Genomic DNA, 15,989 nt, shown 5'->3' with positions numbered 1-15,989 from the left:
GTATTCCGAGGACTAATTGCGCTGTAACATTCCTGAGCAAAAAATGCTGAGCGAGAAGACATTCTTGCGACACACAACGCGTTAACTGACATCATACTTCCCTTGGTAGACATGGGCATTTGTTAAGCAGTGATCATTGCCAAATAAACCCAATTTATGTCTACAAACTGCACTCATAGACTAAAGATTATATATGAGACTAAACCTTTGCGCTTCACATTTTGCTACTCTGAAGTTCCCCCTCACTGCCTGTAATATAAATTTCTTTACCCCGCCCCTGCCCTAAAATCCTCCAATATGGCACCCAAAAAGAGAGGGAGACCAAGAAAGGATTTAACTCTTACAGTACCGACTATTCTACGACCTATTCTACCACCGACTATTCTACAACCGACGACAGTGACGACGCGTTTATCGCCGCAAGAATTTCCTATTCTACCACCGACTATTTTACAACCGACGACAGTGACGACGGCGCGTTTATCGCCGGAAGAATTTTGGAGATCCTCGTATAGGACATTGTTTTTTGGGGGGTCAGATAAATTCTTCAAACATTTTGTGATTCCACCAAATTCGACTCTCATTGAAACTCGAGCTAGTATTTATAATGAACATGTTAAACTAGGCCAAGAATACTTCTCTGTAAGTCTTAAATCTTATTAAACCATCTTGTTAAAATTTATCATATTTTTATTTCTGTTTTCATTTGTTTTGATTTCTGGTTGCAGCGAAGGCATTCTGTAAATTTAATGATGGATATGATAGATCTTCCACCTAGTTTACCTATAGAGCTTGATGGTTGGGCGAGGACCCTGAAACCTAAAGTTTCGCATGCAACATTTTACGTGTCAAACCTACAACAAACTCTCGAGTAAGTTACAATATTGATAATATGTTATTGTGCCCAGTGGCGGAGCCAGAAAATTGGGTGAGGGTGAGCCACAACTAGTCACTATAAAAAAAAACTAAAATAAAATAACACCCAATTTGTAGAATTTTTGTTTTCCCTTGCATATTTTTTAAAAATAAAAAAAAAACACACAATTCGAATCCCATCACAAAAGATATGTAAATTTTGGAATTACAAAAGACTAGATTGCTTAATGAAATGATTTAGGAGAAAATAAATAAATACACGGACATTTAGCTTTGGAAAATTAAGAACTTGGGAAAAAAGTGCCTACAAATATATGCTTCTTACAAATATATATGCTTATGGAAACCACTTTAAAATTCCACAAATGAAAAAAAGCAATGAATTCTTTGGAATTGTAAGGAAAATAGTCCAAAAGGCATTAGGAAAAACATAAGCACTTAGGGCACAATAAAGAATATTGTACAATGTTTAGACATTTTTTTGGCTAAAAAGTAATTAATATTAATAGCAAAAATAGTGTTCTGGACTTACAAAAGCGTTTACAAATTCTAGATTGGGAATATAATCCCCATGTTTCCGCTTTGTCAAAAATCTATAGTGGGTAAGCAAAAATTGAATTTTCAAGCTAGTTTGTTATAGCCAACATGGTTTATGATCCCACCATTGTTTAAAAAAAGTATATGTTTAGACACTTGCTAGTACATTTTTTTGTCGTCACTTTAGCGTTTATTTTAATTGTTTTCATTTTCATTCAATTCAAATTCCAATCAACGCCTTAAGTAGATTCAAAAGTAATAAATTCACTACAATTGACAATCAAAAAATTTATGCAACAAATTAAAATTGTAATGGACTCGAAAAACCGCCGATAGATCGAATTCATTACATACAAAATTGAATTATAATTAATAAAATTCATTAACAAAAACTAAAAGAATAAGAGATTGGGGAATTAAGGTTTAGAAAACATACCAATAAATATACATATGAGTTATTGGGACGGAGAGTTGAGAGTGTTATTACTCTTTTTTCTCTTTCATCTCTTTTGTTTTTCCAAACAAAGAAAAACTTTGCCAAAAGTGTTGTTTCTCAAAATACATAAAATTAGAGATCATGAGCTTTCTCAATGTTAGTTAGGGAAATAGATTTTTATTTTGGTCAGGATTCACGGTGAGGTTTTAGTAACAAAACTGTATTCATATATATGGTAGTTACTTTTTTTGAGTATTATCCAAAAAAAAAAAAAAAAAAAAAACTTTTTTTTTAAGAAGTTGAGGGTGAGCCAGGGTGTACCCTGGGCCCCCCCTGGCTCCGCCACTGATTGTGCCTAGTATGATTATGAAAGTTCTAATTATCGAAATCTAATTACAGATTTTACACCGAGTTTCTTGGGCTTAAATTTGTAAAGGGATGGCTTGTTCCGCGAGACAGATACTTGTGTGGGGCTGTACAACTAAGCCATGACTTCTTCTTACATCCTACACAAAGTAAGTTTCTTCGGTAAATTTCACTTTATATTAAGAAATAGAGAAGCAAATGGCTAATGAAATAATAATTTTGTGACATCGTCAACCAATTTATGTTCCTCTTTTTCCTTATTTTCGAAAATACTTATGTTTTTTTTGTGATGTCGTCAACCATTTCGCTTCGTTAGAGGGTATCCAAAATGATGTTATCCCCGATTACCTAATTGAAACCTCGTTGGGACTATTTCAATTCGTGTCTCCAAGAGAGGGAGGATTAGTGACGTATCCTTGTGGTTTAGTAGATCAGTAATGAGCTTTAGTACACAATTAGGGCTTTGTTCAATTTTAGATTCCTCCGAGCTTGCCAAGTTATGCTTATTTACTAGTCAAAAAGGGATTCTGATCTCTACCTATTAATGGAATGAGAGCTCCACCTTTGAACACTCATTGCTTGTTCAGACACTCTTCAACCAATACTTCTCCCGATTACAAAGCATCCAGTACTGATAACATTAGAATTTGAATTCTGAATAGCCCTTTCTCCCAGTACCACATCATCCGGCACACTAGCATCCACCTGAAATCCAGATGGTCTACTCTTTCACGAAAATATTACTTTCTATGCCCAATGACATTTAATTGCACTAATATATATATATTTTTTAACAATTTGTAGTTTTTGGAGCGGTAGGTTATGATGTTGGAAATCAGTTCGGACATTTCACTATTGTCACAAATGATGTAAGTGTTTCCTAATTAACAGAAATTCATAATTTTGTAAATAGTATCCTGTTATTAAAATATATAATTTTTTAATTTCATGAATTGACAGGTGAATGGGAAGGTCCAACGAATTTTAGAGAAAGATGGAATTGTCTTAGATGGTGGATTTGGTAAAGTTTTGGTGAAGGATCCCGATGGATATACGTTTGAGCTCATTGAGCAGGAGCATCATAGTGAAATAATTTCCCCTGTAATGACTTGGGTCATTAATATTGATCGTGCGATTCATTTCTATGAAAAGGTTGAATATTGGATATAACATTTTTGAAGTTTGTCTGTAAACATTTTTTCTATATAATTTATTCATTTGTTCGTGCAGGCATTGGGGATGAAATTGCTGAGGAAAAAAGTGAGCCCCGAACTAAAGGTAAAGTCATTTACCAAAACATCCTTTAACTTCTAATGTGTTAATTTTATCTTTTTTCCTCTTTATGTTATGATCAAGCAACATCGGTATGCTAGTACATCAACATTGGTAGTTTGGTCCAATTTTCGAATGCTAAGTAGCATCGAGTAATGTGCAAAAGAAATATAGGAAAAATTTTAAACATGATTTTCTAGTTAAACTAGACTTTTATCTTAGCAATGTTAAGATGGTATATTTTAGAATTGTCAATCAATGAAAAGTTAGGGATGCTGTAATCCCACCTTAATTGTCAAACTAATAAAAAATGGTTTTTCCAAGGAATTCTATGGTGGTCTTGCCTCTAGCTCTTGGACTCATATTATTAGGTATTCTCATTTCCGAATTTGCTTTTTTCATAGTTTGTTAATGAACCTCGACTAATCACCATAGCAAGTCCTTTATTCAGTTGTTATGAACCAGTTGACTAAGTTACATTTCCTTGAGCATAACTAGTAGAGACCGAAGATTGTTATCCATATCCAGCATATACGAGGTTAGAGTACGAGTAGAATATCAAATTACAAATCCTATAGAAGCCAAGCTAAGGGTGCAGGGCATAGCCAAGATCAGTAAACCGACACCAGCAGTCGATGACGCTTTTAATGTATATTTAATGTTGTTGACGAGGTTATTGAAATACCACTAGAACCGCCAATAGCAGTTCTTCTAGGCGCTTGGCAATTTTCCCCCCGAATAAATATGAGTCCAATGGAGCTGATTTAAGTGCAAACTAACGTCCAAGGGAGCTGATTTGCACCGTCGCCTTTTTCAACTTTTACTTTTAAGTCTATATACAAATATACAATTACCAATATGTCGTCGACAATCTTCCAAACTCAAATGCTCAAACTCCAAAACCGAATACCCGCCTACTAATTTAGTTTCTTACATTCTGGATTGGGTGTCACTTTGCGTATGATCAAGCTTTAGGGGTTTTTTTTTTTTAATTAATTAATTTATTAGAGAGACTTTATCTATGACGTCTCAATAGGTAGGTGCACTTCTCATCCTTGGAATCCTGTTTATAGTTTTATTGCCTAGATAAAAAGGGTCTTATATATAACCAGTGGTTAGGGCATTGCCAAGGCAAGCCTTCATAATAAAGGTCCACATCAACGTTTAAAGGGTCTAAAATTCTAAATGAAGGTTTTGGACTCGTTTTGGAAGTATAAAGAGGGTGTCCTCCAATGGGCTCCTTTAAAGTAAAATAATATTTAAGGGTTTCTCATTGGGCACCATTTTGTGTTGGGCAGGCCAAAAAAAAAGAATTATTACAAGTTTGCCATTGCCCTAAAAAACATGTTTTGTGTTGGGCACTCCCCAACTACATGAAGGTAACCTGTTGCAACCATCTTTTGCCCTTACTTTCTTTGTCTTCTCTTATACCCCCCACTTTCAAAACTCCAAGTCCTAAATCAACTTTTTAATGTAATTAAAAAAAAACAACATTTGATTGAAATCAACTTCTATGTGCTTTTAATTGATGTAATTAAATCAACTTTTTTTTAATTGAAAATGGCCCAACGAGGTCATCTGGGGGACTACAAGGCAGCACCACCAAGTCGTTTGGGTTAAGGGTGATGCGGTCCCATTGAGTTTCTCGAAAAGTTTACTGTGATTTTTTTCCTTGGGGCGACAGTGCCAAGTCGTTTGGGTTTAGGGTGTCGCAAATGAATTGAGTCGCTCGAAAAGTTATTGTGAGTTTGCCTTGACACTGCAAGTGCTTGGTGCGGTCCCATTGAGTCGTTTGCAAGTCCTCTTCTCGATACCTCTAGGCCGTGTGTTCATTACTTGAGGAACATATAATTATGTAGAACGGAATTAGACTGCCCAAAATCCAATAGAAACGGAGCATAACATCTCTTCTTATTCAAAATTTTCCCTATCGGCTTTACAAGTCCACCAACCGAACCAACACTGTCAAAAAGAAAAAAATAACAACCGAACCAGAACCCTCACCCTCACTTTTCCCTAATATCTTCACCATCTTTCCCACCACTTCTGTTCAGACCAAACAACTGAGAAAATGCGAAATGGAAACAAGTACTCAAATACCTCAAGTGCATACAATATGCCCAAACCCCAAATGTAAGGAGCAAAACAATTATAACTCACAACACAATTGAGGAGAAAACAGAAAACAAGAAAACCCCTAATTCCATTTCGCTGAATTCACAGATAGGAAACAATGCCTGTTGTTATACGAAGCTGAAGCTGTAATGCTTTTTTTATTAAGGTAAAGTGATCTACACTTTTTATTTTATTATTTTTCTTCTCATAGACACTATCTCTCGACATCAACCTTACAATAATGGTGTTGGATACCCATTTGTTCTTGAAGAAATTCTCCTGAGGATGATATGAAACACAATTTTGAAGACTAATTTTGAAGAAATTATTCAGTCATTGTTTTCTCTTTTTATCGTTTAAAAGGTTTGGTACTTGCAGTTAAAAATCGGAGCAGTGTCTCTTTAATAATTACAATGGAAATATAAAATTATGTTGATAATAGCGAAAGTGAATGTAATGATTACATACAACTCACTCTCCTTAAATAAAGACTAAACAATTACTAACACTCCTACCTACTCGGGGACTAAAAACTCATTCTGTAGTCTGTACAATTACAATTATTTTAATATCTCAAATTCGTGCTCTTCTTTTGAGAGGTGATTAACTATACTTAATTTCAAGAGTCATATTTGATGCTGATACGGAATATCTTATTTTTTGTGTGAAATTTCCTACATTGTCATATCTCATTCGTTTGGTGCAGCGCATGGTGCGTTCGGAAGTGCTAGTTTACTATGATACAAATATTAAACACAATCACAAGTACTTAAAATAGACATAGCAGATGGAAAGTGAGCTGTTTGAGTTGAACAGAGACACAGAGAAAGAGATGACCAAACAATACAATCTATTTTGGGAGGGCTGAAGTGAAAGACTCTGTTTCAAAATCCCCATGGGAATTTTTTAAATTAATATTGGACTTGTCTTTTGAACCCATATTCAAATCATAAGCCTTCTTGGGTTTTGTTTTGGAAAGTCATCAGTTTTAAAAAACAAAAATACAAACTTGAGCCCTATTAGACCGTCTAGAGGCCGATTAGTCTGCTTACACGGACTAATTTATTTCCTAGACCTAACTAATTGGACCACTGTTAGGTTTCCAGCTTAGCTACTTGGTATATGCAATGAGGTTGTATTCAAGAGTCAGATTGGTTCAAATATGGATTCTAAAGGCTTTTTATGCATAAATATGTCATACAGGAATGGCATTGGAAATTTGTGATGTTAGTCTTTCGTTAGTTGGCAAATTCTGACTCACTCAGTGCGCTATAAAATTAACTTCATTGGAAGTTGCTTATTAACATTAAAGAAGGTGTAGTCATGTGGTTTTCTAGTACAATATAACTTGTCATATATGCTAGGATTTGGATTCTACAAAAGACTACAACAATGCAGGAGATTCCACACCTTCATACATAATCCCGAATCAACGTGTCTGTAGGCAATCTGTTTTTTTGAAAGTTATTGCTCTAATGGCTGAGATATTGCTTGATGCTCATTTAGAATAGTCAACGGATTTCAAGGGATTGAGAAAAAAGAAAAAACAATGATAGTGAAATCCTGCCTCAAATTGAAGAAGAAGAAGAAGAATGGACTTTTTGTCAGCTAACAAAGTGATTGATAAAGTGGCGGCTGTAATGGGGAAAGAGGCGATTTATAGAGAAAAGCTAGTAATGGAGTTTGGAAGGAACTCAATATTGGATAAATAAATAAATGTTTATGTGAACTTGTAATTCTGTTTTAGGGGATCCAATCTCAGCTTTATCTAACTTTTTATTTATTGCATTGATGAAATTGTTTTAGGCAGGGACTCTTAACACATCACTCGAGGTAGGAAATTAGATTTATGCTGCAGCTAATCTATCAGTTTCCACAGGTGAGGCAAGTCGCGGGTCCACTGGTGGATCTAGCAAGCGATGGGAGTTCTTGTTTTCACAGGCTCCGATTCGATGAACTGTTCGGTTAAGCAGTCAATAGAGAAAGTAAGCGAACTCTAGTCCCAAAACTAGGATACCAGACTTCAATCTATCTCATATCGGATACGCAATCTCTATTTATATAATGAAAAACGGATGTTTAATCGGGGCCGGGGAGTGTCCGAAACAATAGTTTCAACTTCTTTTCATACCGATTCGAAAGAAATAGGAAAGATAGGCGCTTGTTTATCCTGTCAGATTAGCCTGAGATTCTTAAAGCGGGAGACTCTTTTACTATCTTTGAATCATTTCTTCTCTGAGAAAAGAAAGAAGAACCTGTGGTAAAGGCAGAGTTTCTGGCTTATGCATTGTTTGCTTATGAGACTTATCTAATCCCAATTCAGTAAGAGATGGCATTACTCTTTCTGAAGTAAGCTTATCAGAACTTCAGTTTGCTCTGGAAGCTTATAAGATTTAGTAATAGGATCAGTTTGCTTATAAAACTTATCGAATCGCGTAGTTTCTTTAGTAAGAGGCACTCCCTCCCTCTGCTCCTTCATCTGTGGAATCCAATCAATCGATTGAAAGCTCTAGTCCAGCTAATCCAATGCTATCTGTTTCAAGCTCTCCAGCGGAGGCAAGAGCCCCAATGAGTGAACTTCTCGTTGAATCATCAGCTTGGGGAGGTGTGTGGGGGCGGATACAGCAGCTTCAGAAGCAGTAATAGGAACTACTGACCCATTAGCGAGCCCGGCCAAATGGCCAATACCATCCATTTATCCATCTCCAGACTCAAGACATTTACCTGAACCAACTGCGTTTCTTCGACTCCAAGCCCAGCTCTTTATCCTTCTCAATGCCTTGCAAGGCCCAGTGAAAGCTATCGGAGCCCTATGAGGCAAGGAAGCCCTCCATCGAGAGAAGGTAAGCAAGCAGACTCCGCCAATTCCTAGCTAGGTTCGAACCAGTTAAGCATCTTCATTCGAGGGCGAATACCAACCAAATCTATTTTTTGCTCTTGCGCCAGCCAGCTAACCATCATCTTTGTCTACCCGATTAAACTTTCTTCAGATTTGATCTGGACCTTATGTTGACATCTTGCTAACTAAAGTGGATGCATTTTCTTTAACTTTAAGGAATCAAAGACTTCTAAGAATTTATTGGAGTGACATGTAAAAATTTTGTCTTACGGAATTATCTCCATTGTGTGCGAGTGAGTTCAGTGTTGTTGTTCTCCTTTTACAAGATGTGTTTGTACTAGTTGTCTAATGTTTGTTTGTAATATGGATTGAGTTACTCATGTAATCTGATGTGCACTTTATTTAAAAGTACACTTTGCTGTGACAATTTCCTATCAATGCCTTCCCTCTTTGTTTTTGGATAATGGTAAAAATCCGATGTGGCACTTTATAGATCTACACTAATTGATTTTTTTTTTTTTTTTTTTTGCACACCTTGCAGTACACTTCAGCTTTTTTGAGCTTTGCACATGATTCGACCAATCAAGTTGTTTTTGAGTTTCGTGCCTATCATGGTGTCGTGGAATACCAACAAGGAAACTCAAACATACAGGTAAGTTGAAGGATGAAATTGGTAAATGCTGGTTTGTTGTGTAAAGATTATACTCTTGGTCGATTTTTAGTTTTTACAGTAGCAAGTCAAACCACTAACATGCTTGTTCAGTTTCTCGCTTGGATCAATTAACTTGATGCTTTTATTTGATAAATGTACAAAATGAGAGACGTGTAAAACTCATTGACTATGTAAGCACCCATGCTGTTAAAGGTGTTGCTGAAGCATGTGAAGGCGTCCATGTTTCAACCTTCCACCTCTGCAATGTGTAATGATCTCTTATTGTGCTCCTACCGCCTCGGCGCACCTAGCTGACCACTATAGGCAAGGCGTGGTGAATAAAAGCGTGGAAATGCGCAAAAAAGAGCTTCTGACCCAAGTTGCTACTTCTGAAATTTTGAAGAAGATGAAAAGATATGCATATCTTACTTCACCTGAATTTTTTATTTTGTAGTTGTGAACTTACCTTCCCAAAAAGAGGAGACTGAGCATGAGCGAAGAACAAACTAGAAGGAAAATAAGCATCACTTGATCGATCGAGTTTAGGGTTACTTTTTTTGGTTTCGGGGCTTGTCAATTTTGACAAATATAACCATAGTTCAAGATCTCAAAATGACAATTTTGATACCTTAGAGAACCAAATTCCGTCGAGATACCACAAGAGCTTGTGTCAAGAATTCAAGTTTTTAGGTATCAACTCTACCCTTTGTATTCAACCCACTTTCAATGATTGAATCCATTTCTCATTTGTTTCTCTGAAATTCAACCATCATCTTCTTAAATTATGGTACGTTCTTGCCTTTCTTATATCTATTAAGTTTCTTTCCATCTTCTAATTCTATATTTCAAAGAAAGTTGGGTCTTGGGTCTGAAAATATAGGGTAATAATTCTCAATTAGGCAAGACTACACCATGATTTTCCCCAATTTTTTTAATACTTTCTTTATTAATGGATTGCAAAATCTGTTAGATTCAAACATGGCAAGAAATCAACAATATTATACTTGTGCTTACTGAAACTGTGCTTACCCAAGCTTTTCTTCTCCATCGAATTGTACATTAACGTCCTTTCCTTCTCCATTGAATTGTTATAATCCCGAAGTGCTATTTTTATAAAGAGTTAGTATAGATAGATAGGTTTAGTTATGTACTATTTGTAACTCAATTATGTGGCAACCTAAGTCATGAACCCTGAACCCCTAATGGTTATTAATGCTGTGTTATTCCAATGCTAAGCTCTATGCTTTACCATCCCTAATGGCAATGTGTTTGCTTGGTATTTTACGTTCTTAATGACCATTATCAAACATATGATATAGGTGCTGCAAATCACCAACACCTTGCAAAATAAATTGGTTGTGAGTTGTGACAGCCATGATCAGTGTATGGATCCCGTTGTGCAATTAATTGGTGATTGGATTTACTCCATGATATATACTTGACCATTGTATCAGTGTATGTGTAGCTTAGCCACAACCAAAATGATGTAGCCTAGCCTCAAAGAACTGTCATAGGCATCTACCCTGTCTTTTTTGTTAAATGTGGTAACATGTGATTTATGCTTTTGTGATACTTTTTTTTTAAAAAAAAGCCCTCAATCACTCTTATTAGAGTTGTTTATCCATAATCTACATGTTCGCTTATATTCCTCTTTGTATGGTTTTCTCCAATTGGTAACTATAAAATTTTGATCTGCAATCAGAATTTATTTGAGTCTAGATGTTGTGTATAATCATAATTCAGTGTTCAAAATTTGGCATCGGAGATGGTGTTGAACGTTGGACACACCACCTTATTCTTCTCTGTTATGTTGTGCTTCACGTGTTCACGTCCTTTAGGAAATTTTGTATTTGTTTTTTTTTTGTCAGGTAGATGTAATTCTTTAGTTGGATATGCATATCAGTCTTTTGAATTACTCTTTTTGTGGAAGTCATTTTTCTACTTCGGTGGATGTATTGTCTTTGTCTACTGGCACTACTTTGCCTTGCCAATTGGTCTTTGATCCGTTTATGTACTCATACCTCTTGTCATTCTTATCTATGGTACTGAAATGAGTATTCTCAAAGGAGCAGGACTGATAGAACAACACAAAACCCACTCATATCATGCTTTTTCCAATTTGTGTTACTTGCTCTTAGATTTGTTCAATTGATTGCAGGTAGAATTTCCGTTTTTAATTTGTCTTTTTGAACTGACATTTATGAAATATAATGGAGGCTATTTTTCTTCTGCATTGTCTGCTTTATTTTGATTCTACGTGTGTGTGCTTAATAGTTAGTACCGTACCTTTAAGCAGCACTCCTACACCTATTTTGAAATGCTACATCGTTAGTGGACTTTAAATTATTAAGATGGAGTTGAACTAATACGAGATGACGTACATGTTTATATATATGGATTGCATAATCTTTGTGGATGCCCCACATGCATGTTAATGTGGAAAGGAGTAATCCTGTAAGACAATGAGTGGCGTAGCCACGGGTTAAAGCTAGTATGGTAATGCAGTTTATATATGTTTATGTTATTGGAAATGGCTATTATCTAAGGTGTCACCAAGGTGTTCAATTTGCTTATGAGATGGTGCACGCCGTGCCACATCACGTGCCACATGCCACACACCATTCACATCATATGTAAGCACGAGGAAATGAAATAGTATTATTGAGTACTTTACATTTGAGAGGGTTACCGATTTTGGTCTTATTTTTGTGTGAGAGAGGTAGTGATGTGTGGATTTGGTAAGCACCGATACATTTGGACTTCGGGTCCAACCATTTTATTATTGCAGCCTCACCACAAAGTATCAAGACTAGGTTATCCAATTAGAATCGCTTCCAAACAAAGGAGTCTGTATCATGTAACCTTATAGGGTGTTTCACTTAGGTTGGTTGTGGCAATGGGACCGGACAGTGGGCAATGAGGGGTCCAATTATCCTATACTTCCTCGGGTGCGCCAAAGGCTCCATCTTCAAGCCCTCCACCCTGTCTTTGTGTAATGATCGCTTCATGAGTTCCGGCCGCTACCTTGGCATAATGCTTTAGGCGAGGCATGGCATGGAAAGGCGCCAAAAAGAATAAACAAGAGAAGATGGAGAAAGACTCTGCATGTTAGATTTTAACTTAGTAGTGCTTTATGTTGTTTTTGTGTAGATGTTGTGGTCTCTTTTCATTTCCTTTTTCCAGTTGGTTTCTTTTCTAGTCCATCATATGGTTTCTTATTCTTTGGTATTTTATGATTTTTGTTTTTTTTGGTTTTTTAGTATTTTGTGCTTTCCGAGGATTTATACGAGATTGGCGAGGTTGTCTACCAGGCTGTACAAGAATTTGGAGGGAGTATTAAGCGTTTGTACTCACGTTCTGAAGGAGATAGAATGAATTCACTTTGTTTTCTTGATCCAGATGGATTGAAGATGGTGAGATATTAATGTCATGTATTAGGTTGTTTAAATTTACTGTTGATATAAGTTTTTGTTGTTGCTTTTAGCTATTGCCTCAAATTTAATGGTGATATAACTTTTTGTTATTGCTTTTATAGGTATTGGCTCGCTCTTTATTTCTAAAGTGGATGGATGGAGTGAATAAATGAGGGTGAGTTGGCTCACACAACTCTTGTTAGATATTTTATGTATGTATATTATTTTTTTTTTTTTTGTTATTGTTTAACAATTTAGGTTTTCCTTTGTTGTTTCTTTTATGTAGTTTTGAGTTGGTGCATTTCGGAGTTTATTATTATTTTGATTAATGGTTATTTTGGTTGCACATAATTGGACAAAGGATTTTTTTTTTAATAATGGAAAAGGGCAAATCCTATATGGTATTCATAGATTTGTTATGTTTCACCATGTATTACTAGAAAGTAGGCCCATGCATATGCACTGACTCTTTTGAAAACTTGCTCAATAATCATGACGTACTATACATATAGAAATTTGTTAACAAATTGTTTTAATTGGGGGAAAGAATTTCCGTTTTAGTTGCTAACCCGCTCTAATTTCCTAACAAAGTGGTTTAATTAAGTTTTAGAAACCTGGTTTTTAATTGGGAGAGAGATCTCGTTTTAATAGTTGACTTAATTAAGAAATGTGATTCTCGTTTTAATAAGAGAATGATTCTGTTTTTAATTAGAAGTGCGAACATTTTGTCAAGTTGGTAACTCAAACATTAACATGTATAGCAAAGTTCCACAATGGGCTACTACCTTAAAATATGCAGTGTTGTTTCATGTCAGCTCAATTTGATTGTTTATGGGTTTTGCGCCTTGCAGGTCTAAGACAATCCCTGGGACAATTTGGATGACATGAACGCAACTTGTCACGGTCTCCTGTTTGCTTAAGCTGTCAGTGACAGCCTTTTATGCTGCAACTTCTTTGCTTAGGATTGATTAAGGAGTGCAATTCTCTGTAGTGATCCAAACTTCAACATCTGCACTTTTTGGTTAGAAGAATTTCAATGTAATCTACAACTTTATGCTGTTAGGCAATTTTCTTGGTGTCCTTTCTTTTCATGTGGGTACTTGTAAAGAGTTAAGAATCAAAACAGCAAGGACATGTGTCTCCTGCTTGGGCCCTAATTAATCAAGGCTTACATTCGTCGTGCAACATGGTCTCTGCGTTCTGGGCTTGTTATTGAGAGTAATAAAAAGTCCACATAAGTTATGTATACATGGATACGACCACACCGAGACGTGGACACTTTTAATAATTATATCTTTGTGTATTTAGTTTTCTAATTGAACTTGAACTTTTAAGTAAACAAATATAATTTACTGCTTAATAATTATATCTTTGTGTATTTAGTTTCATAATTGATCCTTAAACTAACAAATATAATATACTGAAAAAAAGGTAAACAAATATAAGCCACATTTAGAAATCAATTCTGATCCGATCAGGAAACAAATAGCATGAAATTTGACCCTTCGTTGCTTTCAAAACATGAATTCCTATATGCAAGGTTTCCATTACTAACTTGATCTTCACTTCAATGAATTTGTATCTTTAACTAATTCCTACAATTGTATATCGCGATATTCATTAATATCTACATTCATGGTCTTGGTTGGGATATACTTGCTGCAAGTATGTACAGTCGTGAGTGCATGAGATACGTTATTGATTAAATTTCCATACCTTACAGTATTATCTAACGGTGGAGCAAGATAGGAAATCAGACATGAAATTAGGAAATAAGAGGAATGATTTTATTGGTAGAGAGATTATTAAGACCCGTCTTTCTTTCCACAGGTATGTGTAGTATGCCTTCTTTTTGGTGTATAATACCAAATCTATATAGTCGAGGTTATGGCGTTCAAGGCTTCAACCTATGGTACGGTGTTTAATCCTTTAGTCTTTTACCTTAATTATGTAGAAAAAGTCTGATGTTCAAAGCTTCAAGCTAGCTATTTGGTACGGTGTTATTTATATATTAATTATGGAATATGCATGTATTGAATTGATTATGTGTAGGTTATATGTATAAGATCTATTGAACTGATTTTTGGTAAATAAAGTATATGTGATAATGGAGTAGTGCTTTGATTTGTGTTCAATTTGTTCGTTGTTAGACGTGTGATAATGTTATTCAAACTATGTCTTCAAGAATGTAGTTGAATGTAGTTGATGGAAAGTTATAACAAAAAAAAAATTAAAAAGCTTTGGAATTATATTATTGTAGCTCCAATGAAATGGGTAGACGTTGGCTTGGCTTAATAGAAGCGCTTAGCTTAAGCGATTATTATATACAACTTTGGCAGATTATCAATATATATATCGGTTTCATATATATCATCAATTTAATTATATTTTTTCTTGAAAAAGAGTTCGTGTCCAAAAGTCGTGTCTCCTCTCCCACTCGAAAGCTAAGAACCTTAAGGACGTACACATTCCTAAAAATAATGGCATAGCCTCAAAATTCAACGATAGCTAAAAGTATTAGGTCACCCTAAAAAACTCTAAAAGATAATACAATAACAATTGTGAGCATGTGATGTGTAGGTGCAGTATTGGCGTCATTTATGAAGCCTCTTTCTAATAGATAAGTAAGTACTCAAAGACCGGGTGGTTATAGATCGAGAATGCTACAATGGTTACAGTTTTACAAACATCTACTACAATATATTCACAAGCAAGCTAAGAATTGAGGCATCTAGACATGATATGATCATGCCATTCACAAGTTATACTACTGATCAAATTGATCACTATAGTACTTATCCCATATTGAAATTGATTGGTCCAGTTTAAACTACGTTACCTGAAATATGTTTTGCGTTAGTTATTTATCTTTTTATCATATGCTCCCTGAGCTAAGCAATTGTTTGATATACAAGGTAGTGACTCCTTAAATTCAGAAAATTGAGGAAATTACCACCCAAGCAAGATTTTCTTAATTTCTCTTAGGTGGACGTTCTATCCCAGCTTGGAAACTCTTGCACTGCAAAATCCATATAGATTATGTAGTGTAGCAAAAGGGTGTAAATCTTGCTCTTAAGCGTAGGATATAATGCATGAACATAACGAAGAATCTCATTTATATACAACACCTCTTAGGGAATGTTGTATACCATAGGAGTTATGACAATAGTTTTGGATGCATGTTGTTTAGCTTCAATGACCTCCAAGGAGCAGTTAACAAGGTCAAGCTAGCACTCGAGCCCTATTATTATGGAACTGTGGTATGATCATCGTCTGTACATAAGTTCATCTTTTGTGAAAGTTCATAAGCCCTTAACTCTTTATGAAAGTTCATCTTTTGAGCTAGGTATTTACGTAAGTGTCTAAATAATAAGATGTTTATACTCCATATATCCATTCCCATTAAAAACATTCTTAGCACATAGAATTCCCCTTGCAACAATATTGCAAAAGTGGTGTGCAACATAAACAAATTGATTATTT

At 35.4% G+C, this 15,989-nt stretch overlaps 1 protein-coding gene across 3 annotated transcripts; it reads left to right on the top strand.

The window, feature by feature from the left end:
* The first annotated feature begins 112 nt into the window (after positions 1-112).
* LOC147494617 (lactoylglutathione lyase GLX1-like) lies at positions 113-13,752 on the top strand. Of its 3 annotated transcripts, none has more exons than XM_086569136.1 (10): positions 144-642; positions 729-871; positions 2,249-2,364; positions 3,035-3,084; positions 3,176-3,367; positions 3,446-3,493; positions 8,983-9,093; positions 12,354-12,506; positions 12,629-12,681; positions 13,358-13,752. In XM_086569136.1, the coding sequence occupies exons 1-9, from the start codon at positions 298-300 to the stop codon at positions 12,677-12,679; spliced, it is 1,209 nt and encodes a 402-aa protein (XP_086425262.1). In that variant the 5' UTR covers positions 144-297; the 3' UTR covers positions 12,680-12,681; positions 13,358-13,752. The 3 variants fall into 3 exon arrangements, 2 of the variants coding, with proteins under 2 accessions (XP_086425262.1, XP_086425261.1); XM_086569135.1 differs by having other exon boundaries at positions 3,020-3,084; XR_015200067.1 differs by lacking the exons at positions 12,629-12,681; positions 13,358-13,752 and adding an exon at positions 9,548-9,783 and having other exon boundaries at positions 113-642; positions 3,020-3,084; positions 12,354-12,487.
* The last annotated feature ends 2,237 nt before the right edge of the window (positions 13,753-15,989 follow it).

Source organism: Coptis chinensis, chromosome 6 (genome assembly GCF_015680905.1).
Source record: "Coptis chinensis isolate HL-2020 chromosome 6, ASM1568090v1, whole genome shotgun sequence".
NCBI classification, from domain to species: Eukaryota; Viridiplantae; Streptophyta; class Magnoliopsida; order Ranunculales; family Ranunculaceae; genus Coptis; species Coptis chinensis.
Note: the sequence above shows the minus strand (reverse complement) of the source record. Positions and strands in the feature narration are given on the sequence as shown.